At 37.6% G+C, this 27352-nt stretch overlaps 3 protein-coding genes across 9 annotated transcripts; 2 read left to right on the top strand and 1 right to left on the bottom strand.

The window, feature by feature from the left end:
• Positions 1-2283: 2283 nt before the first annotated feature.
• On the top strand, positions 2284-7557 carry mettl21cb (methyltransferase 21C, AARS1 lysine b). Of its 2 annotated transcripts, none has more exons than XM_084121540.1 (6): positions 2284-2456; positions 2703-2837; positions 3305-3468; positions 4251-4368; positions 5122-5393; positions 5518-7557. In XM_084121540.1, exons 2-6 carry the CDS (start codon positions 2741-2743, stop codon positions 5635-5637), a joined length of 771 nt encoding a protein of 256 aa, XP_083977666.1. In that variant the 5' UTR covers positions 2284-2456; positions 2703-2740; the 3' UTR covers positions 5638-7557. The 2 variants fall into 2 exon arrangements, with proteins under 2 accessions (XP_083977666.1, XP_083977667.1); XM_084121541.1 differs by having other exon boundaries at positions 2288-2420; positions 5518-6686.
• Positions 6915-18945, bottom strand: tfdp1a (transcription factor Dp-1, a). 4 transcript variants are annotated; one of them, XM_084121536.1, is made up of 12 exons: positions 18826-18945; positions 16064-16149; positions 15915-15981; positions 15645-15748; positions 12169-12290; positions 10652-10817; positions 10355-10501; positions 10059-10127; positions 9823-9974; positions 9553-9719; positions 9381-9459; positions 6915-8170 (listed from the first exon to the last, which is right to left on the bottom strand). In XM_084121536.1, the coding sequence occupies exons 2-12, from the start codon at positions 16073-16075 to the stop codon at positions 8029-8031; spliced, it is 1227 nt and encodes a 408-aa protein (XP_083977662.1). In that variant the 5' UTR covers positions 16076-16149; positions 18826-18945; the 3' UTR covers positions 6915-8028. The 4 variants fall into 4 exon arrangements, with proteins under 4 accessions (XP_083977662.1, XP_083977663.1, XP_083977664.1 ...); XM_084121537.1 differs by lacking the exon at positions 18826-18945 and adding an exon at positions 17405-17575; XM_084121538.1 differs by lacking the exon at positions 18826-18945 and adding an exon at positions 17519-17568.
• Positions 18946-21766: 2821 nt separating this feature from the next.
• Positions 21767-26471, top strand: dcun1d2a (DCN1, defective in cullin neddylation 1, domain containing 2a). Of its 3 annotated transcripts, none has more exons than XR_014607567.1 (7): positions 21767-21902; positions 23108-23324; positions 24284-24452; positions 24848-24978; positions 25081-25163; positions 25302-25420; positions 25584-26471. XR_014607567.1 is itself a non-coding variant. In XM_084123149.1 (7 exons), the coding sequence occupies exons 1-7, from the start codon at positions 21900-21902 to the stop codon at positions 25661-25663; spliced, it is 780 nt and encodes a 259-aa protein (XP_083979275.1). In that variant the 5' UTR covers positions 21767-21899; the 3' UTR covers positions 25664-26471. The 3 variants fall into 3 exon arrangements, 2 of the variants coding, with proteins under 2 accessions (XP_083979275.1, XP_083979276.1); XM_084123149.1 differs by having other exon boundaries at positions 25324-25420; XM_084123150.1 differs by lacking the exon at positions 21767-21902 and adding an exon at positions 22764-22898 and having other exon boundaries at positions 25324-25420.
• The last annotated feature ends 881 nt before the right edge of the window (positions 26472-27352 follow it).

Here is a 27352-nt window from a genome sequence, read left to right as displayed (position 1 = left end):
GCAGGCTGTTTTCCATCCCATCATCTGCCCAGGAATGCCAGGATTCCCATGTTTCTATGCATCATCTATGGGATAAAGAGAGAGCCACTTGGTCTGACAGACGCATTTGTTGTGAAGCCAGTGGTGGACCCTGGGACAATAATAATGTTAAAAATGTGGAAACCTTAGTGCATGAAGTTCTAAGTTCTAGGTGAAGTGTGTAATTTCTGTGACACTAGCATCACCAAACAGACTTGCAAAATAACTTGACTTTACATTAAAATAAATAAATAAATAAAAATAGTGATAGAGAAGACTTAAACCAATGGTTATTGACAGCTGGGTCATATGACAACATGAAGCTGAAGAAAAACTATGCTTTTGGCAGTAGAATTTTATCAATATTAATACATTTTAAAAAAAAAATAGTAACATGTTGTTTCATTATACACACACACACACACACACACAGTAGTGAATAAACGTGATGTCTGGCCTAGAAAAATGGACACCCTTTATTCAAATATTATTAAACATTTGTTAAAGTATTTGTAAGCATATTGTCTAGTTGTGCTTGGACTTAACTGTTTTAATTGTGAAAGCAATGAAACACGCAAAATTGTGCGGACAGCCGGACACATTTTTTGGCCATGCAGGTTGTCATACAGAAATTATGAACACAGGCAAAAACAAGAGATAACCAATAAAATATTAGTAACTGATCATGTTGTACTCAATGCATGCTTTTTCCTGTGAGCTTTTTGTTTTTCTATACACTTTTTGCATTGTAAAATAAAACCTGTAGCTGTTGTTTACCTTGTTTGCCTGTAGTTTGCCTTGTACTTTATGTATATATTCATTCCTCATATTTTGATGATTTAATCAAACTTGTAGGGTCATTAAAAAACAAATATCCCCTCCGGACATCACTTTTGGCAATTACATATGTGGAATTATTTAGTAGGAATGCCTTACTAAAATTTTAACAATTCTAACAAGAAAATTACACACACCAGCTTTAAAAATTACCTTTAGTACATGCTTAGTTCCCACCACTTAAGGATTATGCATTAAACTTCTGTTTTTGGAAGAATTAATCCCTTTGCGAGTTTGGTTTTAATTGCCATACCGTGGATGCTGACGATCAGGTGCTGCGATGATCTACTAGAATCTTTAAAGCCAAAGATTTTCCAGAATGGTTCATATAGATATTATTATCAGAATATCTAAAGATTAACGCCCTCTCTCTCACTTTGTCAGACATGCACTCTGGGATATGGGGTTAAAGTTTACTTTGGCATGCACAATACATTGTTCTCCGTGGCTGAGTCAGTTTTCCATTTTACCAGCAGCTGTGTTTTCGCTATTGGATGACATGTGAAGGATTTGCAGCGACTAAAGCAAAACCACTCCAGCCATTTCAGTCAGAAATGAATACTTGTCACCTGGCCTCTTGCTACCCTTATAGCCAAATATGTGCATGCTCTACAGAAATGTTGTTTCATAACCAAAAATTGCACTAATGGTGAGAAAGCCATTTTACCTTTAAACAAATCAAGTTTTTGTATTTGCTTCAGAGGGTACAGATGTTCCAACACTGATACAACAATGCTGAGTTAACCACTTGATATTATCACATTCAAAACATTGCTGTTTTATTTTACAAATAAAGGGAAAAGTTAAACAGTGTGCGGATTTTCCTAATGTATTTTAATATCTTTCGTTTTGATCCTGCTGCACCTGTTGGATATAATTCAGATGTGCATTCTTTTTAACTCTTTAATTGAACATTGTGAATACTTGTCATATTAATGTTGAATGTTCATATTAACACCACAAACACCCCTTACCCATGGTAAAATCCCAAGCCTCTTTTGGCTTATTACTTTAGTATTTCAGACATTATGTTTTCTCAGTCCAGTCTCAGGTTATTTTTGAATTCTGATTCCATCCCAGCTATTAAAGCTGACCGTTAGGTCATCCTACTCTTTCAGACAGTAAAATGTTCATCATCCTTAATTTACCATTTGTGCTTGTAGGCTACAGGTTATTGGACCCCAGTTTCAGCTTCCAAGATCCCACAGGCCGCAGTATATCTGCCAGAGCCAGCGCAGGCTGAGTAAAGGTATAAGCCTTCATGGATCATAAGATAGATATTTAAAAGAAACTGGCTCCCAATGAAGTCAACATGAGGACAAACACGAATACCCACAGCCATCTTTTCCCCCATCTGTCTACATCTCTGCGTTTCCGCAAACTCTGGAACCAGTGAGAGGGATCAGTGATCCCTGAGGAGAGGATTGTACTCAGAGCTGTGGAATTAAATGGCTTTGACACAGCATGCAACTCTCTCTCTCTCTCTTAACTAACTGCACATCTAAATAGTGCTTCCATACTGCTTCTTTATATTTGCCCTGAGGATGTCAACTGTCAAGCATCAGGTCTGTTTTTGTGTTTCTAAGTGTTCGTGACAGTAGGTAAGTGTGATTTAATTTTCATTGCTGTTTGTTACTGATACTTGTTTAGGGTTACATATTTATTTCCCAATGGAATTTTGCTTTGTTTTGGGTGCTATTCAATTTAATAACTACTCCAAAAAAATGCATGATAAGTATATGGAAGCACTGGAGAAAGGCTTGGAGTCAAAGCATTTAGCTGGTAATGATAAAGTCTTATTGAGAATTTGATTGAGAATTAAAAATGTGATTCTTCCAACATGATAGCAGTACTGAGCTTGAAGACATTTGGACTTGATTCCGTAATGGAGACAGATGGAGGGACAGGTCTATATGTGCAGAAAAAAGGAATTGTGAAGCAACCAGTCCCTGAAAAACCACCACCAAACAACCCAGAGGAAGGTAAATAAGAGAATTGAGATAGGCTATGTGAGAAATATGACAGTGGGATCCAAAAATCAGTGAATAAAAATGCGATATGTAACATATTTGCATTTTTTTTATTTCTATTATGGTATATATAGCAGGCCTATTAAAACTTATTTTACTTTTTTCAATAAAAATAACAACTATCTTACTACCCAATAGGATTTGTAGATCTGAGATCTGACAAAACACTTAAACTTGACTATACTTCACCTCAAAGACTTGTAACCCCATCTCATGAGAAAAAGTAACTATTTTACAATTTGGTAATTTCGTAGGAATTCATCTGATATGTGATTCTCACAGAAATGTCCAATTTTTAGAATTAGAAAACATATACCTAACCGTCAGTGGGGCATAAGCAAATTGTACAAAAACGTACAAATGAGATCACACAAATGAATACGATTGCACTGACAGTACTTTACTGGTGCTCTTTTCAGAGGATCTGGAGGGCAAAGACATGAAGAAGGAGGCACTGAACAGGCGCAATGCCTGGGAGCCCAGTTTCTTCTACTCCCATGGCAACGAGACCTTTTCCTTCACCGGGCAGGAGATCAGCATCCGAGAATCGCTCGACTCTTTTGGCGCCGTCATCTGGCCAGGCGTAAGAACTTACACCAAGATACTGCCCTGGTTTTCGCCATTCTAAACAGCGCTTTTTTTGTAGAGAAACGTTTAACACTTGTAATTTAGAAGCGGGGTTAACACCACTTTTTATCCTGGGGTTAAAAAACCCTGCAGAAACTTTTAACCCAACATATTGAGGTGACAAACTTGTTCAGTGTGAAACGATGCGGTGTTATGCTGCGTTGCCATTGTCTCAAGATGACAATACGTGACGTTCTAATCGGAGCGGTTCACGTAATTGTCTTCTCCACGGACTGGGAATTATGCGTTTCTATTGGTGCGTTGAAGTCCTCCTGGGAAGTTCGTATTTACAAGTTGGGAAGTCGTATTTACGACGTCAGGTGCATTCAATTCACTTTCCTTGGAGCAAGATGGCGGTGTACCTTCTCTTAGTTAACTACATATTAATTAATTAACTTGAGTTTTTAACTGAAAAACAATGAGGAGTGTTTTGGTTTTTAATGTTTTTAATTAATTTATGAAGCCGCTGTAAATGTTTTCATTACATATTATATTGTTATATTGCAATGCTATTATATTTTGTGCAGGGAATATAGCTTATTTTAAGTAAACATGTTGTGTGCTGCTTTCATCCAATAAATGACACTGACATGTAGGCCTACCATGCAAAATGTCAGCAAGATAACCCAGGTTTACCCAGGGTTGAATGACCCTGGGTTAACTGTTTCAAGTGTGAAAAGCCTTTATGAGTTTTGTGGCATAGGCGTTTGCTCAGATTGCATGTGTGTGTGCACATAGGCTGTGGCTCTCTGTCGGTATTTGGAGAAGAACCGGGAACAGGTTGATCTGCTGGATAAAGCAGTGCTGGAACTTGGAGCGGGAACAGGACTGGTGTCCATAGTGGCAAGTTTTCTGGGTAGGCCTATGTAAACTAGCCAACACTTTTTTTCACAATGATGTAGAAGTTGAAAGGTCAAATTGATTTGACTTTAAAGGAGAACTCCGGTCAATTTTAAATTTTTTTTGTAAATTTGGAGTGCTGTCAGTACAGAGAACAACGACAAAAATCGGTGTTGCCTACACCGTGTTATCCTCTTTTTAAAATTTGCACCCTGTTGACTTCAATGGGGCAAGTTTTAAACCTGCTTTTAGCCTCTTAACATCCTTGATGTGTCATTACAAGTGCACAGCCATGTTAGATGATTCCTTCAGAGTGAACACGGGTGAATCTGACTGCAGTAGATGTGAAAGATATGAATAAAAGTGATGTTAATTCAGCCAGCGCACATACCTGTATTTACATCCTGTTTTCGGTCGAAGAAGTCCACAGTAGTCGATTGTCGAGTTTAGTTTAGTTACCTATGATCACGCGCGTGAACTCGACAATGTAACTCGACTTGTAATGAAGACACATCAAGGATGTTAAGAGGCTAAAAGCAGGTTTAAAACTTGCCCCATTGAAGTCAACAGGGTGCAAATTTTAAAAAGAGGATAACACGGTGTAGGCAACGCCGATTTTTGTCGTTGTTCTCTGTACTGACAGCACTCCAAATTTACAAAAAAATGAGCTCAATGTTAAAATTGACCAGAGTTCTCCTTTAAATTACTTATTTGACAATTTATTCCCATGTACTAAAGTCTTTTTTTTTAAAAATTTATTTGCATCAAGGTGCCTGGGTCACGGCCACAGATCTGCCCGATGTCTTGTCAAATCTGAACTTTAACCTTTCGCGCAACACACGGGGCCGCTGCAGGTACACACCTCAGGTGGCGGCTCTGACCTGGGGTCAGGATGTGAAACGAAACTTTCCCAGCTCTGTCTACCATTACAACTATGTGCTGTGTACAGATGTGGTTTATCATCACAACTTTCTGGAAGATCTACTGATCACCATGCAGTACTTCTGCAAGCAAGGAACCACCGTATTGTTGGCAAATAAGGTCAGGCTCTGTATAAATGTTTTTTCATTTAGCCATTCATTTTAGCTAACATGCTAAATTTATAATGGTCTGAGGTAGTCTCTTTTGTAAGACCTGTTGGCTCTTGATGTCTCATTTCCAACAGGTGAGATTCCAATCTGACCTGCGTTTCATTGAAAACTTAAAAAATGTTTTTAACGTTACATTGCTGGAAGAGATCCCAAAAGAGGAGGTAAGGATCTACCAGGCCACTGCAAGGAAGTGAGCCCAAATGAGAGAGAAGGAGAAGAGAGAGAACCAACAACATGATGTGTTGCAAGAAATGTATTCGACATGAGAGATTATACATGAAATAAATGAGTCCAGCAGCCCCCATATTGAATGGAAGGTGCTCCACCTGTTGGCCATCTATGAAGTTAAATGACGGCTGAACGCTACAATTCCTGTCAATAACGCATCTCAAAAAAGGGGATGAAAAAGTGGATACATGTACGATTTTATGTGTTTAGTAAAAACTATGGAAGCTTCTTTTCACTTCAGTTTTTAAAAAAAATATTAAATTTTTTTGTAATGCTGTCATACTTGTAATTGTCAATTTGTCAAAAAGCAACCATTTTCTATTTCTCACATTTTTCTATTTCTTATTTTAACTGATATTTAAAAATAAGTAATCTGTTGTATTTATTAGTTCAAGTTGGAAACAGGCTTCCATAGAAAATTTCTAATATTTCTAAAAAACAAGACCGAACAAGACTGTTGGTTTTGCTCCCAAGTGTGTATGCAAGCAGTTATTTATATACTGTCATTGTTATTATTAAAATACTTTTAGCACTACCCTATACTACCTTTCAAAAGTTGGTGGTCAGTATTTGTTTTAAAGAAATTGATACTTTTATTCATATATGGGTTTTCTATTCCAAATAAATTTCTGCATTTTTCCAAAGATTTCTAATCCAAATAAATGCTGTTCTCGAGCTTTCTATTCCTCAAAGAATCCTGAAAAAAGCATCAGTTTGCACAAAAATAAGCAGCACTGTTTTCAACATTGATAATAATGAGATGTGTTTCTTGAGCACCAAATCAGCATATTAGAAAGATTTCTGAAGGATCATGTGACACTATATTACATTTTCAAAATTTCTTTTGAACAGTAGTGTAGCTTTGAAACAGACAAGCTCATGGAAGAGATCACTCAGAGAATAAGATGATTTAAATGATCTTTTCCACTAATAGAGAAAAACTCTTAACGATATTATTTAAAAAAAATAAATAAATAAATAAAACCAATAAAACATGTCAGAGGCGAGCATATTCAAGAAAAATAATTACTACAGAAAATTCCCTGACTTTTCCAGCTTTAACATTCCCTGATATAGTCACCATTTTTATGTGCTGTGGTGTGGCAAGTGAATGCTAAAAGTACAAATATTTTTTAACAAAAAAGTACAAACACTCAAATATTATGAGGTCGTATAAACAGCAATGAATTAGAAAATGTTATGCCATGTCAAATTCCTGAATGCAAATCTAGTCACACTAGGCACATATATAAAATAAAGTTTATTGAAATTAGTAGTATTACATTAGTGTTGCAAATAAACACAATGAGTTTGAATTCTTAAAACATTCTTTATATTTAAATTTGAAACTTATATTAGATTACAGAAAAGTTACTTTGAGGAGTCAGTACAAGGATTCCGTTTTTTTAAGGAAATTTTCAAAGGGAAGTCCAGAGAAACCTAAAGACCATATCTTTTTAATACACAACAATAATCGTACACGCTTCAAGGTATTACTGAGAAACGAATCTTGATATCATGTGGTTAAGAAACAAGCATTTTTATATTCCTATAACTGCTTTAAGGTACTGAAGTTTCTCCGGTGTCTCTAGGACAGGTTGGCCTATGAAGTTTGGAAACCAAAAGAAAACAAACAAAACACAAAAAGACTGACTTCTCAGAGTCCTCCAAAAAAGTAGCGCTCTTCAGAACGCCAAGGAGCCGAACACACACGGGAGGAGATTCTACAAAAAAAGCCTGCAAGAAATGATCAGGTCAGCATACGAAAAAGAGTTCACATCCAAAGAACTGCCCCTCCATGGGGCAAAAAAATAGCAGCCGGCTTTGTAGGTTCTTCGATTCATTAGTCTCCGAATCATCAGAATGCGAATCAAGCCAGCACATTCAAAAACAAAACAAAAAAAGAGATCATTCAAAAACAGAAGAGAACTACTTCACACAGAGATCCACACAACATTTTTCAACAGCACGCAAGGCTGTACGCAAGAGGGGTTTTCTTCAGGAGGGAAGGTTTCAGAGGGTCACGCAGAACAGAGCGGATAACATCCAGTAGGAGCGCTGCAACAGGGAATAAAGTGACACCTCTGAACTTCAGCAAAGTCCTTCAGCTGAAAACTGTCATTCCCAGCAGGCAAAACACTCAGCCTAGGATGATGTGCTTTTCCTGAGCTCAGAAAGACGAGGATGAAAACAACTCATCCCATTAAAGCCCGTGTTCTTCAATGCCCTTCTCAGACAGAGAGTGAAGGAAACGGTGAGTTGCAGAAGAGTAAAAAGAACGATGTGGTTGATCAATCCTCGGATATGGCAGCTGGAAGAACTTGTGCATGATGGACAGGTTGAATGAGGGCTGGGGCTTAGTCCTCGTCATCGTTTTCGTCAAATTCGTCATCGTCCTCATCGTCCTCGCCCATGTAAGAGACGGGGGTCTCGACCCGAGAGCCGCTGTAGTGGGAGTCGTTAGAACTCGAGGCCATCGTGCCATCTGCCCCACCGTCACTGTCAGAGAAACGGATGAAAGGGAAACATGATGAAAAACAAGACACATAGACTAACTCTTTTAAAAGGGATAGTCCACCAAAATGATTTATTTAAATCTCCCTCGTGTCAATACAAAGTGTCAATACAAAGTTATATGATGCTCTTATCCATATAATGAAAGTGAACAGGGACAGACGGACAGTCAAACTCCAAAAAAACCCCCACATGAGTCCATAGTAGAGCATGCTTGCTATATTCCAAGTCTTTTGATAGCTTTGTAGCCGAAATTGAAGCCATTGTTTACTGAATCTATTCCACATATTCCCCTCCATATCTATTCCTCACAAAAAATTATCAGATGGCAATCAGATAGAAGAATAAAGTGCATATTAACGATTATGGATTACTTTAATGGTACCCTAGGATTTTTGGAGCTTCAAAGTGTCCAAAAAAAGAGCATGTTTTCAACTACTTGAAAATTAAATTCCTGAAGAGTGAACCTTCTTCAGATTGAAAGATTTGAAGGTCAAAAGGATATAAGAGATTCCATTTCCCCTCACTGTCAATTAACCAGACAATCAAAAGTAATACTAGAACTATATTTATCATCATCATCATCATCATCTCAAGTAGAAAACATCAATTTAATTCAACTCAACTTGCTTTGAAGAATTGTCAAAGCATCCCAGGTTATGGCCTAAGGTTAAATATTGCATAGTGGTCACTATATTGTACAGGTACCGTTCAAAAGCTTGGGGTTAGTACGATTTTTAAAATGAAAGTCTCTTTTTGAAAAGATTAATATTGCGAAATATTACTAGAGTTTAAAATAACTGCTTTATATTTTTTATACATTTAAAAAATATATTAAATGGCAAAGCTGAATTTTCAGCAGCCATTACTGTAGTCTTTAATGCCACATGTTCCTGCAGAATTCTAATATGCTTATTTGGTTTTCAGGAAACATTTCTTATAAATCAGTTTTTTCCCAAGATTCTTTGATGAATAAGTTCAAAAGAATAGCATTGATTTGAAACAGATCATCTACTTATGAATAATGTATTGCATCACTGCTGAATAAACATTAATTAAAGTTAACATTAAAGTTTTGAATGGTAGTGAATGACTGGAGACTATCATTGTGTAACCTGATTGAATAACTACTCTTGCTTCCAACTTCCATCCATTTTATAAATGAACAACTGAAAGGTGCACAACAGAAACTCACCTCCCAACATGAAAGCGGCCTCCATTAGCAGACGAAGCCCCTGTCATGTAGACATTACTGATAGGCCCCTGTGCCATTTCTGCATGCAAAAAAGTAACCATTAAATTAAACATTTTATCTTTTGATCACATGTGATCAATGTGATTCGATGTGGTGGCCAACTGGCACTAACCTGTGACGTAGGGCTCCAGTGCTTTGGGCACCAGGCTCCTGGCAGTCTTCAGGTCCTCAGCGGAGCACTTACCCACCTCGAGACCACAAGCCATGCCCATGCGCTTCAAAACCTCAATGTCATCGTGAATCTCGAACATGCTATCAAAGTTGAAGAGGTACTCAAACCTGACCACAAATGGAAGTAATGAGAAAAGGTGTGTGAAGTGAGGATCTTTGATTTGCCAGACATGCCACCAACAGCCTACAAGTTTGGCTTTTGAGATCATACTTGTCATTGGAGATGCTGCAGTCAATGACTGTTTTCTTGCTGGTGTTGACGATGATAAATGGCAGGTGAATGACCGAGTTGGCAGGAGGGGGTCTTTTCGTCTGTTGTTCTCTCTGGCGGTTCCGTTGTACAAGGTTCTTGAAGGCAATTTGCTGCAATTGAAACAATATATTCATTTTCAAATGTTCATCATCAACATTAAATAATTCTTATAAAACAAAAGAGCAACTTCTGACCTGTAAAATAAGTTCTTGAAGTTGCGACTGTTTTTGTTTGATTCTCTCCAAACGTCTTTGCCTCTCCACCTTAAAAAACACACAATCAGTTTAAACTCCACTTCAAATGTTGACTACTGTATCAAAAAAGTTAATCAAAGTTGTCCTAAGACAAGAACGGGTATTGTTCAAAATTCATGTATAACTTTGATGAAAGGTTTTAATTCACATCAAATGTTGACTACTGTAGTTGCCCTACTAACTGTCTAATAGGAAATCTCAAAAATGTTAGTGAAATAAAGGACCAGTGCACCCACCTCCAGGTTCTGGCACTCCTGAGCAGAGTTTGTGGGCAGGCCAATCCATTTGATCTCTTTTTTCTCTTTGGAGATGATGTTCATGGCCATCAGAACATTGAGCGCATCGTACACACGCCGTCGAATGTTCTTCTGGTCATACACATGCTGAGAAGAAACAAACACAGAAAGTGAAGCACTATTCATTATGGGACGTATGTGAAAAAGCAACTCTTTAATCGGTTTAAAAAGCTGCACTTCTTCTGCACTCAACAAACAAAGCTGTGGATCAATGTCTGGCCACAGGAAGAGGCTTACCGCATCATTAGGGGAGATATGATTATCACCAGAGCTGAACTCAGCCACAAGCTCATCAGCAACCTCATTGTAGGTTGTGACACCCTTCCGCTGGACCTTCTCACAAACCTTCATGGAGAAATGTCTGAGGCCTTTCCCATTCTTCTCCCCCTTCTTACCCCTCTTCCTGAAGAAAAGCCAGACAAAAACCAAATTATTGCATGATATTTAACATCATGATAAAAAAAAATTAAAAAAAATGGTTTGCTGCTGCTTTCTAGGAATTACCATTATAAAAAAGTTCTGTAGTGGTACCATGGTACTTCTAGGAAGAACACAAAATTGGTGTCCACCAAAGCAAATATTTTTCTCACTATGATTTTAAATAAGGCGAACTTCAAATATTTTGACTATAGCCAAATAATAATTTGAATATTATTGATTAATCCCATGAAAACAAACTGTAAAAAAAGGTTATATTTTTATATTATTATAATAATACTAATTCTAAGTTAATTTGATCAACTTTATTTTATTTATTTTAACTGTTGTTGCATTTTTTCTTGCATAGTGCTTTGAGTGTAAGAAAAGCATCTTACAAATAAAATGTATTATTATTATAATTAATTGCAATTATGTAATCAACTTTGCACATGTGGATTGTTGTTTTTTTAATAGGCAACCACCAGACCATTTTAACCCTTTTTAAGACAAATCCAAAGCAATCAAGAGGTGCGTTTCCACTGTCGGGCCAAAAGCGAGTGTGCAGGTGCAGGTTTCACTGTCACTTTCGGGGCTTGATTGAGTCTCATCAGGACTTCCCCGGGGCCAACGGCCAGGGGGTTTTGGCCCGCCAAATACCTTGGCCCAAAGTGGGGCTTGAGGAGTGGACATAAAGGTGGAGGAGAGACTCAACACCGCTGCTTATTTCCCATGTATTTATACCAGGCTACCAGCTAACTTGTCTTTAACATAAGATATTTTAAACAAATTTCAGTTCAAAACTCACTTTCAGACACCAGTGTACGTTTGAAATAACTTCCTTGCAATCCGATGGGTTTTCTGATCACCTTATGAGGCAGAAATATATTTATATGCGATGCTAAAGGCTACTTATGCAAACCATTGCGATAATAAATACACGTTCATGGAAAATACCTCGAGATTGCTTTATTGTAAACGATTCGTCAAATATCGATGCTGGAGTCTGGTCTTTAACTAAAGACCAAACGTTCACTTCTGTCACGCTCATTTTGCAATCTAGCTAGTTTAGTCAGCCGGTGAAACGGTGGGGTTGTGTGACGTCATTCTATGTAGGCGTGTTAAGGGCGGGTTTTAGGGTAGCGCTGCAGGGCTACTGGCACGACACTGGAAAAGCAACTTGATTTGGGCCTCTGTGCTTAAGGTCCGAGGGTTCTGGCGCAGAACGTTGTTAGCCCTGGCTCGTACTGGCCCCACAGAGGAAAAGCACCTGGTACCACAAAATCTATTCTGGAAAGAGAAATGTAATTAAGTTATATAGTAGTATGCTGACTTACCCCGAGGACCACGGAGAGGCTTCCGATGGTTGACTCTGGGTGATAAACTGAGAGCTGGGTGTGTGTGGGCTGTTCATTAGGATCACATTGGAGCCACTGGGCCTCTGAGGTGTGCTGATGAGCTGTGATAGAGAGACCATCAGGTTACAAGATCATACGGCAAACAAAATTTAAAAAAAAGTAAATGATGCTGTATACTGAAGTATGATATTAAACAGATCTTTACAATCATGAAATCTAAACTAAAAGAGTTATTACCACTGATGTTAAGGTAGGTAAACACTTATTCAGCTAGGACAAATGCAAGCTAATGCATTTCTTTTTTATGCTGGTTACACAAATGACACGCTTCCTATTCTCACTGACATATGGCAAGGAATTAACAGCATAGCAGCTGTGAATATGCAGGTGGCTAAACAGCAAGTGTCAGTTAAAGGAGCCAACAATTCCCCTTTTCTAAATGAGTTAAATCCATTTTTTAGTTGTTATGGGAAGCCTGTTTTAAGCTTCAGGCTCAGGCTTTATACATATTCCACCACTGTTCCTATCCCCGAGGAGGAGATACCTCACTCTTTCAATGATTACTGTGAATTGCTCCATCTGGATTAATAAAACTGTAAACTAAACAGAACCATTCTTGGAAATCCATTTCAGCCTGAACTGTCAGATCAGAATTCAAGTAATTCTCTTTCTTCATTCAGGAGATGGCAAGTGTTCAGCATCCTGCATTATAAGCAGCGTCTGAGACTCTAGCTATGTGTAAAACACTAAAAGGGCTAAAACATTTCCAGTTTTCCATTAGTTCTTCCCATTCTGACGCCAAGCTACTCTTAGTTGTTGTAAACGAAAGTCACTTGCAGGGTTCAAAAATAAAAATGGCCTAATGGCCCGGGCCCAAAGTGAGAGTTTTGTACCAGCTGACGAAAGTGCAACTTGCCCTATTTTGCTAATGCTTGCGTTCTTTAGTTTCAACGCTCTAACATTTGTTGATCATATTTTATTGTGTATGCATGTATGCATGCATGCATGCATATGTATATATATATATATATATATATATATATATATATATATATATATATATATATATATATATATATATATATATATATATATATGTGTATACACACATATATATCAAAGAATCCTGGGGAAAATTACCCAGTTAACAGTTTCCATATTGAAGAGTTAGTTCACCAAAAAATGAAAATTCTGTCATTACTTACTCCCCCTCATGCTATTCCAAACTGCATAAGATATTGAAGATATTTTAAAGCTGCAGTCCGTAGTTTTTCCTCTTTGTCGCCATCTCTGTTCGAAATCTGCGATTGCAGTTATTCGCGGAATTATCAACTTTACGTGGGTTGTGCCTCGGCACAGCACAGCGCGGATGAATCCAATGTTTTGAGGAGAATGTGCGGCTGTCAGTCGCCGCGTCGGTGTGGATACTGTCATTTGCAATCACAGATTCTACTTTTTGGAAGTATGACCAACATAAGAATTTTCACCGGCAAATGTCATCTGATCAAGTAACATCCACTTTTGTTCTGACCAACTAAGTGAAAAAAAGCATTGCAGTAAATCGCGCTGATTAAATCTAGCGATCGCTTATCATATCACGTCAAACCGTGCAAATTATACTTTGTCCTCAAATTGTTAATATTAACAACATCAGCATTGCGTGACTGCATTTAATACCCTTCCGATATTTATCCTTGTTTTCGCATGGGCCCGGTTGCAGTCTCTCTTTCTGTAGCCACCCCGAAGTCCGAACGAAGTCTTGAATTTTACAACGGATGAATCTCCAGTTGTCACTGGTGATTGTCGTTTGAACCTTTCTGGATCCGCCATCAAATTGCTAAGTTTAATTATATCAAGTGCTGTGAGAAAAGGCTATAAATCTTCACCTCCAACATCCTCACACGCAATATAGCCTACTAGCCGAGACTCCTTCTTTACGTCTACAGATGTGACGTAATGACGCAAAGACATGCGATCAGCGAATATAAACCGAACCTGCTTGACGCAAGAACAAACCTCATTGGTTCTTGCGGAAGCCCAAACGTGCTGTGTAACACTCGAGACTGAACCTCATTGGTTCTCACACGTCAAGCAAACATGCTTGAGCTTCTGTTTACCACAACTGATGTGTGCGTTGATGAATGTTTATATATGTGAATAAAAGCTTAAATTAAACCTGTTCATCATGTAAAGTTATCAGGTCTCTTCAGAAAATTTGGACTAAACCACTCAATTCATATGGATTAGTTTTACAATCTCTTTATGAACTTTTTGAAGCGTCAAGCGTTCCAAAGATTAATGAAAGTCTTACGGGTTCGGAACGACATGAGGGTGAGTAAATGACAAAATTTTAATTTTGGGGTGAACTATCCCTTTAAAAAGCACAGATGTTTTCAACACTGTCTGATAATGCTAATAAAAAATGTTTCTTGAGCATCAAATCAGCATTTTAGAATGATTTCTGAAGGATCATGTGACACCGAAGACTGTAATGGCCATGACAGGAATAAATTAAATTTAAAATATATATCATTAGAAAACAGCCATTTTAAATGATAATAAAATTTCACAATATTACCGTTTTTAAACGTATTTTTGATCAAATAAATGCAGCTTTAGTAGCATAAGAGACTTCTTTCAGAAACATAAAAAAAATCTTACTGATACCAAACTTTTGAACAATAGTGTATAGTGCTATTTTTTGGGGTGGGACCTGTGAAAAATATTGAAAGGGCAAACAGAAATGCATTACAAGAAATATATTAAATCAACTATTTATGACCCCTGCACTTGGCAATACTACAGTAACTGATAAACTAGACATGGTCTACAATGCCTGAACAAACATCCAATTAGAGCATTGGCTAAATAACCTTGAGGACAGACAGGAGAACCCTGAAAAACAAACTGGAATTGCATGTGATGTGAATAAGGCTAATGGCTGCATTTACATTACATGGTTCAAGTGACCCAATTCCCATGTGGCACAAATCAGATATTTCCCACGAAAAAAACACATGGATTCCAATATTCTCAGTTCGGCTTCAGGCCTCACTCATATGTAGAAATAAATCTGATATGAATCAGATTGCGTCTGCCATGTAAATGGACAGATCTGATATTCCCATCAATGAATGTACATCATTGAAAAAGCAATGGTGCCGTCATCATGAATCTTTTCAATGCCCAGGCTGCAATAAGGACTCTTTTTTTTCTCCACCTTAAGAGACCAATGTTTTGTTGAGCTTTAAAGATGGTGCAGAAAGCAACCACTTGTATTATCATTTCGTCTGCATTTGCAGCGTCACTTTTAAAAGATGATGTAAGATGGTCGTCAAAAAATAAAAAGCGGATATAGTCAACAAATCGGAATTGGGCATCAAGACCTGCAGTGTAAATGTGATCTAGCCTATCCGTTTTAGTGTTTATGCGACCAAACTCCATTTAAATCTTACCATATGTGGTGCGATGTTTACGTTGGAAGGGCCCAGTGTTTTTGGCAAAAGCTGTTTTCCAAGAGTCAACGACTGTGGATGCACCGTTACTAAAGACAGCACACCTGCAAGGGTAGTATTCACAGAAGACATCTTAATGCAGTGCTATATAAGGTCAAGCAGGTGTCTGGGTGTTTGTAAAGCATTACTGTAAGGTCAAACGTCCTTGAATATCATCAGCTGCTGATGCAGTGCACTATTATCTTGAGAAACTTCTAATGTTCCTCTTACCTTTGCCAGGGCTCAAGTTCTGATCAATGAAAACCTTCAGCTCCCCATTGGCCTCAATCAGACCAGCCTGTGGAGAAGATGACCATTCAAACTCATTGACTCACACTATTTTCAGTCGATTACATCTAATAGAGCTAGAGAATACTCACATCTTTGGCCATGATCCCTGGGGCTGAGGAAATAGATGCTTGGTCTAGCTGAAAAACCTGAGCCAAATTTCCACAACAAAACGACTCTGCAACAGAATTGAAAACTGGTTAAGCAAAAGAGCCAAGGACAATTGAAGACTGTAACCAATGACATAACACAAATCTTTGTTAGAGAAAATAAGGAAAGTTTTCATTCGCAACATCCACCAGAAAGATGCAAAGATCAATGGGATTTCAAACAAGTACATCTCAGAGTTTTAGGTGGTTCCTTGATCTATGAACAGAAGTGGCTGGTCTTTACAGTAGGCCTCATGTTTGTCTTCATGCCTAAACCCTCTGCGAACAAGCATTCATCCGAAAACCACCATTGGGTCATCAGGATGTTTTATTGGATGATTATTATCAGTAAAATATTACTAAACATACAAAGCTTGATGCTTTGGATTGAAATGAGGCATTTATATTGCGCTTTACTATGGTACTACTGTACACCCAAAGCGCTTTACAATCATATCAGGAGGTCCTCACCTCTTACTATTTATGTTTGGAACATCAAACTGCCCATTGTGTCTAAACCTCAAGTTAGTCAATATTAATTATTTGTTTATTGAATTGTGGTATAAAAAGCAACATCATACTTGCAATCATGCTGTAGTACTGAATATCATCTGCTATTCTGATCGTATGCTGATATTCCACACAAAAGCACTCTTGATAGTGTTGGACTGACACCCTGTCATAGGTAAAGTGGACTAAAATAAGACTTGAGCCAACTTTCAAGCCCAGGCACAGTGTGAATGCAAAGACGGTTGGATTCTTTGACACGAAACTCACTTAAAAGGGTTTAAGTTTGCTTATTTAAAATGCGGTCTAGGTAGGAAGCTCACTAGGTTTTGAGACACAACCATAAGTGATGAAAACGAGGCCCGCCGATTTGCTTCCAAAGCACTCATGCAGCTTATATTACCAGACAAAGACCTCGACGAATCTTTCCATCGCTTTAACATCAAAACTTCAGGACGTCCACTCAAAAACCGCATGCAATCTTTTTTAAAACCATCCATATGCAACAGTTCCTGTCGTTTTGAGTAACTTTTTAGCAAAAGCAATGGGCCCTAAAATATAGAAAATATCCACAGTCAAAGTCCTAAGTTATAAAAAAGCATGTAAACACAAAGCAGAACGATTATCCGTTTTATTCGTTTATATATTCCGCTCTAAACATAATGCACATTCGGCAGTATGTACTATAATAAAGCGTGTTAGCCCAGTTAGCTAGCTGCCTTTCAAACACGTTTTGGAATGAAACCCAGTTCTAAATGTGATCAAAACGTACCCCACCTGTTTAAATGCGATCAGGTCGGATATTGTGGATTTGCTCGTACCGTTTTGCGAACGGATCGTACTTAAATGGCCATCTGGAAATGAAGTGTGTAAACTTTCCTCTGAACTTACAGTCCTGAAAGCCCTTTGCCTTCTTAGGTGCTGTTTTTGTTGGCATAGCCAGTTAGCAAGAGGACAGAGGAAGAGGAGGTCTGAACCCCATCCCTCAAACAGGAAACAAAGATAAATCAAATAACACGAAAAATAAAATCTCATGAGCCATGAATGATCATGCTTTTGTAACGAGCTTGCATTTGGGAGATGTTTGATTGCAAGACCATGGCACATTCATAAAACCCAAAATGGATGCGGATGTTAGATGCATGCACATAAAAGACGCATGGCAACTGTGAAATCATCATGCATGATTTCAATAAGTAGTTAAAATTATCTAAATGTTTTATAAAGAGTTTCTGCAGTTTATCTTAAGCACAGTATATAAAAAAAGATCTATTTAAATGTGGCAACACAGTCATAACACTATACTGCTGGAGGGTGACAGAATTCATTGGTTCACCACAGCATGAGTTCAGACTACTGAAAATCCTTCAAAAATGGAAAATAATCTATCAAAAAGGGGCACAATTGTTTACCAAGTCATCAGAACTAATTTAGCAAGCAGGGTGGTTGTGGTTTAATGCCTGGCAGCCATTTTACATGGAAGCTAAAGCAAAGCCAACATGCAGTGATGCTTTCATAGCTTGTTAGCTGATGTGACAGGTCCTTATGATGACCTTAACTACGTATAATATAGTTCTCTTACACCCCTCACGGTTATGCACAATTAACAATAGCCTAACCGTACCATTTCGCAAAAGTATTTCAAAAACGCTTTAGAGCGAACATAGGATAAAGAGGTTAAGCTAGCGACCAGGCGAGCTAGTAAGCTAACTTCCACTCAAATCGAGGTCATCTCCGCTTCTTTAATATAATCAACCTAGGATCTGCATACTATTGTTTACTACACGTCCAGTGTTGTATACCAGTGCTTATTCGTGCAATGGCCAACCATCACTGAAGATCAGTGCGGATTTCCTATTGCATGGTACTGACAGAAGCACTTGACATGGGTTAGCTTGTTGGCTAACACAAGCTATTTGAGACAGACCGTTTCGATCTTTCACATAAGTGATAATTAATCCGGACCGACAGTTAACAGACTAACGATCATGGATTCCATTATGTATAATAACATAAAGATACACGCTGAAGTTACAGACCGGTTTGGCTGGCAGACGCAGTTATTGCATGCCAAATTATCTTTTCATTTTCGAACGCAGATAAATGACAGCTCCTTTACGCAATGATGAATTATAGATACAGACAATATCGGTCAAAGCTGTGTACGTGGACTCAAAGCCCCCCCTGGTTTCACTTACGGTCGGTTGCATCCGCCTTCAACTGTCTAGCGCTGAATGAATAGGAGTGCACACAGTAGAAATTGCTCCCTCTCTGGGTCTGTAAAACTGAGCTTGGCGGTGTCTACGCCACGGTAATCTGATTGGACAGTATTGCGCGTGACGTTGGAGGAGCGTAGTACGGAAGGCACGCCCACATGGAATTCTGATTGGGCAAAGCTCTACAGTACCCGAGTTAGAATTTTCTTATTGGTTCATTTCACTGGACCCCACCCACTACGTCTGAAGGCGGAGCGTGCGCGTAGGAATACATGTAAATATTAAAAAGAAATCCACGAATAAAAAGGTTAATGCCTATAAAGTATCTTATCAATTTTGCTCAAAACAGTCAAAGACTATGATAATAGCTGTTATCAGTAATTCCAAGTTTAATTACCTCTTTCATATCACTTTCTAACGATAAATTTGCATTAATACCATTACATAAATGCTATCCTATTCTTTTTTAATCATTATTAGCTAGAAGTGTAATATGTACCGAGTCCTCAAATTGTAGGCCTCAAGTAAATATAATTTATTAAAAGTTTTATTAAATTCAAAGTATAAGTACCCAGCCAAAAAAAAAAAAAGTAGGCTACTTTAAAAGTAAACCAGATCCACATTTATATTCTTGTATTTAAGAATTTAAAGGTAAAAGTAAACAATTTACTTAACTTTCTAAATTGACCTTTAACAAGAGAATTTTTGATACAAGTCCTCAATGAACTAAATAAAAAAAATTCCATTGGCTGTTTAAATAAAAGGAAAGTTAAACTTATGTGAGCATGATTGATTGGCTTGTTAGTCACATTATAGGATAAAGTAGAAAAAATACTAAAATACTTAATTTTTAAATCATTAAGTAAAGTCTTGAAGTCATATGACATGCACTATGTCTGTAATGGGTTAAAAAATAATTGAGTAAAAGTGCAAGCATTTGGTTTAACAGAACGTACAAATTCTGCAAAATATTATAATTTGAAGTACTTAAATATTTTACACCTAGGTCTTTTCTATATAATGGAGGTAATTGGTGTCACATAAACATATATCAATATTTTGTGATATGTGTTATAAGGTTGTTTTTGGTTTCAGACTCTGTGACCTGTTTATCTGTATTCATGCTGCCCCCACAGACAGGACTGTACAGTATGTTTTATACAGATAACTAAATGGAGATGAGTTCAAAAAAGGGTGTCACCATTTTCATGTCACTATCATTCTCTGGGTGGGCAAATTTGACATTATCTATAGGTTAAATACTGTACATTTATGAAGGTGGATTTGCTACCTTTGGAAAATAGAATATAGGCCAAACATAAATACAATTTTGTTATATATTTTCTAAAATATTCATCCAATAAATGAGACATATACTGTATTAAACATAATTCAACCAATGAATCACAATGTGTTCATGTACCTGACTTTAAACACTGTTTGTGTTCACAAATAACTGCACATGTAAATCAGAGAATGTCTTGCAACACATGCTGTGTCTGTTTATTAAGAGTTACTAAAACACTTTGAGCAGCAGGTGACATGATGCTCAACATACATGAAATATGAACAGACCTGAATAAATATAACGAATAGTACTTTAAACACATCCAGGTGGATGCTGCAAATGGGGGTTGAGGAGATTCCCCCCTTCAATAAACCACTTTGAATGCTGAGAAAAGTGCTATATAAATGTAACAAATTATTATTATTTATTATAATAATACATGTTCAAATCAGTCTGTTTTGCTCTGTACAGACTAAACAACCAACGCTGTTATGTTATCCACTCAAAGGTTTAGCCATACTGCACTGGTCAGCTGAACATGATCGAAAGTAGGTCATAACCAGTGTTAGATTATGCTGGCAGAGTCTGCAGATTGTGCTACTGAGAGATGACAGTATAGTATCATAACATTCAGAATTTTCCCTATGATTTTTATTAGATTTTACATTAATTAATCCCCCCAGACTAGTTTGTTTAACTATGTAAAGCCAGACATATGAAATAATGGTCGAATAATAATAATAAAAAAAATTTTTTAAATAGAACATTGAATATTTAGACAAAATCTAAGTTAGCAAATGTGTTTTATGTTTTTTTTTTATTTTTTTTTTTATGGCCCATATGATACATCAAGGAGGAAAATTGGTTTTGTTGTTGTATACTTATTATGGCAAAAAGGTAAGATTGAAGATAGTTTATGTAAATCAACGAGAATTTTATAACGGTATATGTGTTGTATATATATAAATCTCACTTATCACTAACTCGCCATAATGTTATTTAAGGCGATATTTAAATGCTTAGTTTCATTACCAAAGCTCTGTATGGGGAAAAACATTATAGGCCTATAATTCAGTGGCAATGAAGATTGAGAAAATTCCTCAAAAGCCTGTTGTATCATATAACACATACATTTTAACATGAATGTTGAATTAACATCAAGTTCATCTTGCAATATAAGGCTACTAAAAATATAAAAGTTGTTCTTATGTTTATTTCATAAAAATCATTAAAGATTTTTAGAATTATACTAAAAGACCTTTTACTTATTAAAAAAAAAAAAAAAAAAGAACTATCAATAGTAGAAGGCATAGGCTACAAAAGATTATTTTTCGCCAGGCTACCACTAATTTGTCATGCTGCACATTACAGAGCAGTGCAGTGCAGAGAAGCAGATTCATATGAGCCGTCTGACCAAACCGATTCTCTAAAATGAATCGGACTTTGAACCGATTGAATTGATTCATTCACATTTCGTTCGAGAGAATGGAAAAAGCTGAACTTCTTACACACTGTAGAAAATGTAGTTAAATGTAGATTAACAGCGTCGCTACTTTTAATTAGTTATTTCCAACACTGGTTGAAAATGTATAATCATAGACAGAAGGAACTACTGAACGCAGGTTTAAACAAACTACAACTCCCAATACTGAACTGTTTCACCGCGCAGACTCGCTGGAGTTCTAGCGCATTCCCTTGATGCCTCCACGCATGCGCAGTCGTACATGGGAGCATTGGGTATCAATTTGGTCAAACAGCGGGTGATAAAATGGTAGGTGACATAGAATTTAAAAATATTGCTTTCGTTTTATGCTTCTGTGTTCGACGGAGAAGATCCGGCAAACGAAGATGTCCCACGTCTTGTACCAGTCGTTGTCTTCGCGTGTCGCACCGAGAATGCTCATAATTGTGTGTATGTTTTGTATGTGCAGGAAGGTCAGTTGTTGATATTTAGGGAGTTCAGCATGTACCTTTCCGCTTTGGTTCTAGAATCATATCCTATGTACTGCATAAAACATACAAGAATGAATATTATTCTGTGCTTTAGCCAGACATGCATGCTATAAACCCTGATGTTCTGTTGAGGGTTTTAGAGACCCCAAGCCCCTTTTTAATACATCAAAATCGAACCTAACATTGAACAGGTTAAACGTCAAGACTTTTCCAAAATGCATGCGATCTGATTCTAAACAAGATTTCACTTTGATGACACGTTTTCATTGTTTTACATTCAAAACAAAGCCGATATCTGTTATGGTGTCATTGAAACCCCAAGTTAAAAACCCGCACTGATATTGATATGTCTGCTATTATTTTACACATATACAATAGGGGCCTCTGGGACCCCAAACAACCAGGCAGTCAATGTCAGCAGAACAGGGGGGTTAAGTATCACCCATACCCAGTCCATGAAATTTCAAACGTCAGTCTTTTAGCCCTGCCTTTTTAACCCAGCCCTCAATAGTAGCCTGGTTAGCTACCAGATTGTAATTCCCTCTAAACACGTCTTGAGTGGGCTATCAAACTTTTTGCACAATGTGTTCTGGTTCCATGTCTTGTGATGGCCTCGTCAAAATGGTTCTTTTGAACTTATTTAAAGAACTAGAGTAAAAACAGCTTACTGTGCATCGATGGAAATAACTGTGGGGTAACCTGGTTGTTTTGCACTGGCCGCCCTGAGCTTGCCATCTCATATTACATGCCAAGAGCAAGTGGCCTGTCACAGGTCCTCACATGCTTGGTGCTTCAAACGAACTTGCTATAACCGGTAGAATGTCCTTTTGTATTGACACATTGGTCTGGACGTTTGCTCAATGCTTTGTTTACGGTTGTCAGCTTTAGTTTTGTGCCTGAATGTTTGCAATTTTTTCTCTCTGTATGTTTGTTTGTGTCTCTTTCTGTTTGTACACACTGCTGAGTGTATTCCTCCGTCTGTCTGAGTTCATGTCTGAGGGCATATCTTTTGTGTCCACACAGCATAAGCTAAAATCCTCCCAAAAGGACAAGGTACGGCAGTTCATGTCCTTCACTCAAGCCGGGGAGAAGACCGCCGTATACTGCCTCACTCAAAATGACTGGAAACTAGAGGTGGCCACCGACAACTACTTTCAGAACCCAGATTTGTACCACAAGGAATCCATGAAAAGCTCGGTGGACCGAAAAAAGCTGGAGCAGCTTTACAATCGATATAAAGGTGAGTTTTTCTAATTCTGATATTTTTTATGCCTTCTGTTCTGTGCCTGAGAGTACCATTGCATGCTTAAAGGGGATTTTTTTACTAGGCTTACCCATAAAGAAATGGATACTTTAAAAAAAAAATCTATTACTTTTTCCTATGATTTAAATGTAAAGCTATTTTAGTTTTCTACACAGAGTGGGTTACACCCTCATGGGGGCTGTCATTTTGAGATCACGCGACCAGCTGTGTCATGCAGTTCCACTGAGTTACTAATAATAAAAAACACAACTTTACTTTATATAGGTCTTATCCAGTGCTTAAAGTCAGTATGAAATGGAAATACACCCTATATATTTTCTAAGTGCATCTTAATAATCTTATTGTGAAAAATTCATCCATGCTTATGTTTTTTTTTTCTCTTCAAAATGCCATAACTTTTCTGGTGAAACTTTTTCTGGTGACTTATGGCAGGCTTCTCGAATCATTTCATCCTCATAAACCCCGGCTCTTACAGTCGATTGTAAACTTGCATTCAGAACCAAGTCCCCACCACACTTCTTTTTTTTTTTCGATAATCCTTTTCACTCGGATGTTCCTCACAATATGGAAGAAAAGATCTGTCATTGCAACTTTTAAAAAAAAAAACGTAATAGAATAAAACTTAGAATAAAATGTGTAAAAACAAAATGTCTTAACAAGCCGTTCCTGTTAGAGCAATGAAACAAGACCTGAAGGTCGAGGTCGCACACACCACAGAGCGAAGAAAAAAATGTTTGGACCTTCATAAACAAATTTCATGCATTCATGTGTTATTATAAAGCCCAAAACCACTGGGATGAAGAAGAGCTAGCAAAACCTATAGAAAAACTTTCTCTGTGCACCTTTAAATGTTGAATTCCTCACAAAAATGTTTGTTTTGCTGAACCAACACTATTTTTTAAGTGACCTAGATGTTTTTTTTTATTCTCCCTCAGATCCCCAGGATGAGAATAAGATTGGGATTGATGGAATTCAACAGTTCTGTGATGACCTCAATTTGGATCCAGCGAGCATCAGTGTTCTGGTTGTGGCATGGAAATTCCGTGCAGCAACACAGTGTGAATTCAGCAAAAAGGAGTTCATTGATGGAATGACAGAACTGGGGTGGGCTATGGAATCATTAATTTATTTAGTCATTATTTTGACAATATTTGGGTTGTGTGGCGGCTGGGATTATCATTCTGTAATAATGAAAGGTTTTGGAATGTTACACATAAAATGTCCTACCACCTGACAGAATCACTGAAATAGTTTCTGTGACAGTCCTCGGCTCTAATAACCACAGAAGAATGGTCCCAGTTGAAATGTTTGATGTCTCTCAAATGATTTTGCATGTTTGGATTTGCTAAGTGAAGCTGTAGTCGAAATTGTCAGAATGGAAGTCAGGTTTAAATCGCTAAAAGCAAGTTTAATATACATCTTTGTGTATGAATGACATGGATATGAGCCAGTGATTAGACTGATTAATTATGAGCCTAAATGTTGAATTTCTTCTTCAGCTGTGACAGTCCAGAGAAACTTCGAGCTCTTCTGCCCCGATTAGAACAGGATCTGAAAGACATCGGAAAGTTTAAAGATTTTTATCAGTTCACCTTCAACTTTGCCAAGAATCCTGGACAAAAAGGTTTAGGTAATGACACCGTAATATTTGTTCTTTCTGCATTTTTGTGTCTCTTCACTCTGAATAAACAGTCGTCTATGTTATTGTTTTAACTGTCTTTTTCCATTACAGATTTAGAGATGGCAGTAGCATATTGGAACCTGGTTCTGGCTGGACGTTTTAAGTTCCTAGACCTCTGGAACAGATTTTTATTGGTAAGTCATAGCAGCATTGGACTTTTGACCCTCTTTAGCACTCAATACAAATTAAAATGGGCTTTCTGGCTGCTACGCAACACATTAACCACATAGTGGAATAATTTCCTTTAGCAATTAATTTAGATGCTTCTCTAGTCTCTGCCCTTATTTTGCGCAGGAGCATCATAAACGATCAATTCCCAAAGACACGTGGAACTTGCTTCTGGATTTCGGCAACATGATTGCAGATGACATGTCAAACTATGATGAAGAAGGTGAGACACATCATCCATTTTTGTTGTGTTTTGTGAGCTAATATGCTGCTGACTGAATTTTTAGTGGTTGGTTTTTGTATTTTTGAAGTTATACTGTAAATTGGCTGCCTTTATTCATAGATTATGGTGGATTTTAATCATGTGACCTCCTGTTTTGTTTCAGGAGCATGGCCTGTTCTCATTGATGACTTTGTGGAATATGCTCGGCCAATCGTGACAGGATCAAAACGCAAAACTGTATAGTAATGCTACCATCGGGCGAGAACTCGCACCTTGGTCGCCTCATTGACTTTGTAGTTTTTTTAAAGACTTGTAAGCATAATAAGAGAGAACTAAGAGAAACACTTGAACCCGACAAGCTTTGCAAAAGGAAAACAGGATGGAAAATACGTCTCAGACTTCCACACACCCCACGGAAGGACAAGAGCACGAGACTCAAGATCTCTGATAGAGCCATCAAATGCACATGGCCAGCTATATTTGCACTGGCTACTCATTTCTAGCCCGAAACCCTTGGAGATTTTGGGTGGATATCTTTGAACCTAGTACCTCATCTCCATAGCAATCAGTGTCACTCTATAGGGCAGAGTCCTCATTGCCTACCCACTCCTTACAGTCTGAATTATGGAATAGTCTCTCCAGTTTTGTTTTAGATTATGTACCCATCTGTCTGGGTGTGTATCTCATGCAGGACTTGATGCTGATCATGTCAGCATTTTAAGCCAGACGTTCATGGGCAGCACAGCATGCGGCTCGCAACACCAGCACTATTGTTACAGTTGTAAAATACTGTATACTGCAGCAGTATGTACAGAGAGAAATGTATTATCAGTAATGTTTTATTATATGAAATACGAGACATATGAAAGAAAAGCGTGGTCTAAAAAAGATGCCTCCATACCATGTTCTTGTGTGATTTTAAGTCAAACGTGTCATCTGCCCTGTTGCGGAACTTGTAACAACGCGGTTCAGTGTTACACCTTTTTTTGTTTACCAGATTTATGTTAAGAAATAAATTATTGCCCTTTACTTTCTTCTCAATCTACAACAACCCTGTTATTCTTTAACAGGACTCATATAATAGCCTTTGACAACAAGAGGCTTTACTAGCTTTCACTTTGAAACATTCTCCCTTCAGTATCACAACTTCAACACACTTATGAATCAAAATAATCATTCCAGAATATGAATATCTCACTTCATAAATCACAATGCTTCAAACTGTTTTGCAATTCATCCTGCTGCAAAGCAACCCCAGAGCATGATGGTAGGGATAACTGCATTTGGGTTGTATTTGGTTTGCACCAAACATTCAGGACATTGAGGTTAATGTTAGTGTCTTCAGACCACAATTTTCTTCTAATAGCTTTCAGGTTTGTCACATGGCTTCTAGCAAAAACCAGGCATGCTGTAATGTTCATCTTTTTCAGGAGTGGTTTCCTTCTCACCAAAGAGAGTGCCAAATCTGCAGTGTTGAAAATATTGATGTCAGACAAAATGCTCTGCAACGCGTTCAGTACTGTATCTGGCCTCTTGGTCACCCGTATGACATCTTCCCTGTTTTTGTGTATTGCTCATGCTTCTTTCATCCATTCTGTTGAACTTCCATCCACAATGAACTTAATGTGTGTAGGAATATACAAAGCTTTGCTAATAATATAACTTTTTGTAGCTTTTTTTAATCCTTTAATTAATCTCAGAGTTTCACATCACAGGCAGATCTTTTGTTTTAGCGGATTTAGTGTATTGAACAGTTAAAATTGAAGTATATTTCAAAATAACTGATTATTTCACTTAATTTAGGCTATTTAAAACAGTATGTTTATGTAGCTGATGACTTTCTTCTGAGGAACACTAGATTTAAGGCTGCCATTCTGCCTGAAAATCTGAATATTTCTGTTGCACAGAAGAAAGAAAGCCTTGTGGATCTGG

This window comes from Abramis brama, assembly GCF_963993115.1.
Source record: "Abramis brama genome assembly, chromosome: 8".
Classification (NCBI taxonomy): Eukaryota; Metazoa; Chordata; class Actinopteri; order Cypriniformes; family Leuciscidae; genus Abramis; species Abramis brama.
Note: the sequence above shows the minus strand (reverse complement) of the source record. Positions and strands in the feature narration are given on the sequence as shown.

Bases quoted from the DNA above. Each gene is read 5' to 3' on its own strand.
- mettl21cb (XM_084121540.1), top strand. From the start codon at position 2,741: ATGGAGACAGATGGAGGGACAGGTCTATATGTGCAGAAAAAAGGAATT. The intron at 2,838-3,304 runs GTAAATAAGAGA...TGCTCTTTTCAG, and splicing joins ACCAAACAACCCAGAGGAAG to AGGATCTGGAGGGCAAAGAC. The intron at 5,394-5,517 runs GTCAGGCTCTGT...CATTTCCAACAG, and splicing joins CCGTATTGTTGGCAAATAAG to GTGAGATTCCAATCTGACCT.
- tfdp1a (XM_084121536.1), bottom strand. The intron at 10,502-10,651 runs GTAAGCCTCTTC...GTTTCTTCTCAG, and splicing joins ATATCTCCCCTAATGATGCG to CATGTGTATGACCAGAAGAA. The intron at 10,128-10,354 runs GTGGGTGCACTG...GTGTTTTTTAAG, and splicing joins AGGAGTGCCAGAACCTGGAG to GTGGAGAGGCAAAGACGTTT.
- dcun1d2a (XM_084123149.1), top strand. The intron at 24,453-24,847 runs GTGGGCTATGGA...TTTCTTCTTCAG, and splicing joins GATGGAATGACAGAACTGGG to CTGTGACAGTCCAGAGAAAC. The intron at 24,979-25,080 runs GTAATGACACCG...TTTCCATTACAG, and splicing joins TCCTGGACAAAAAGGTTTAG to ATTTAGAGATGGCAGTAGCA.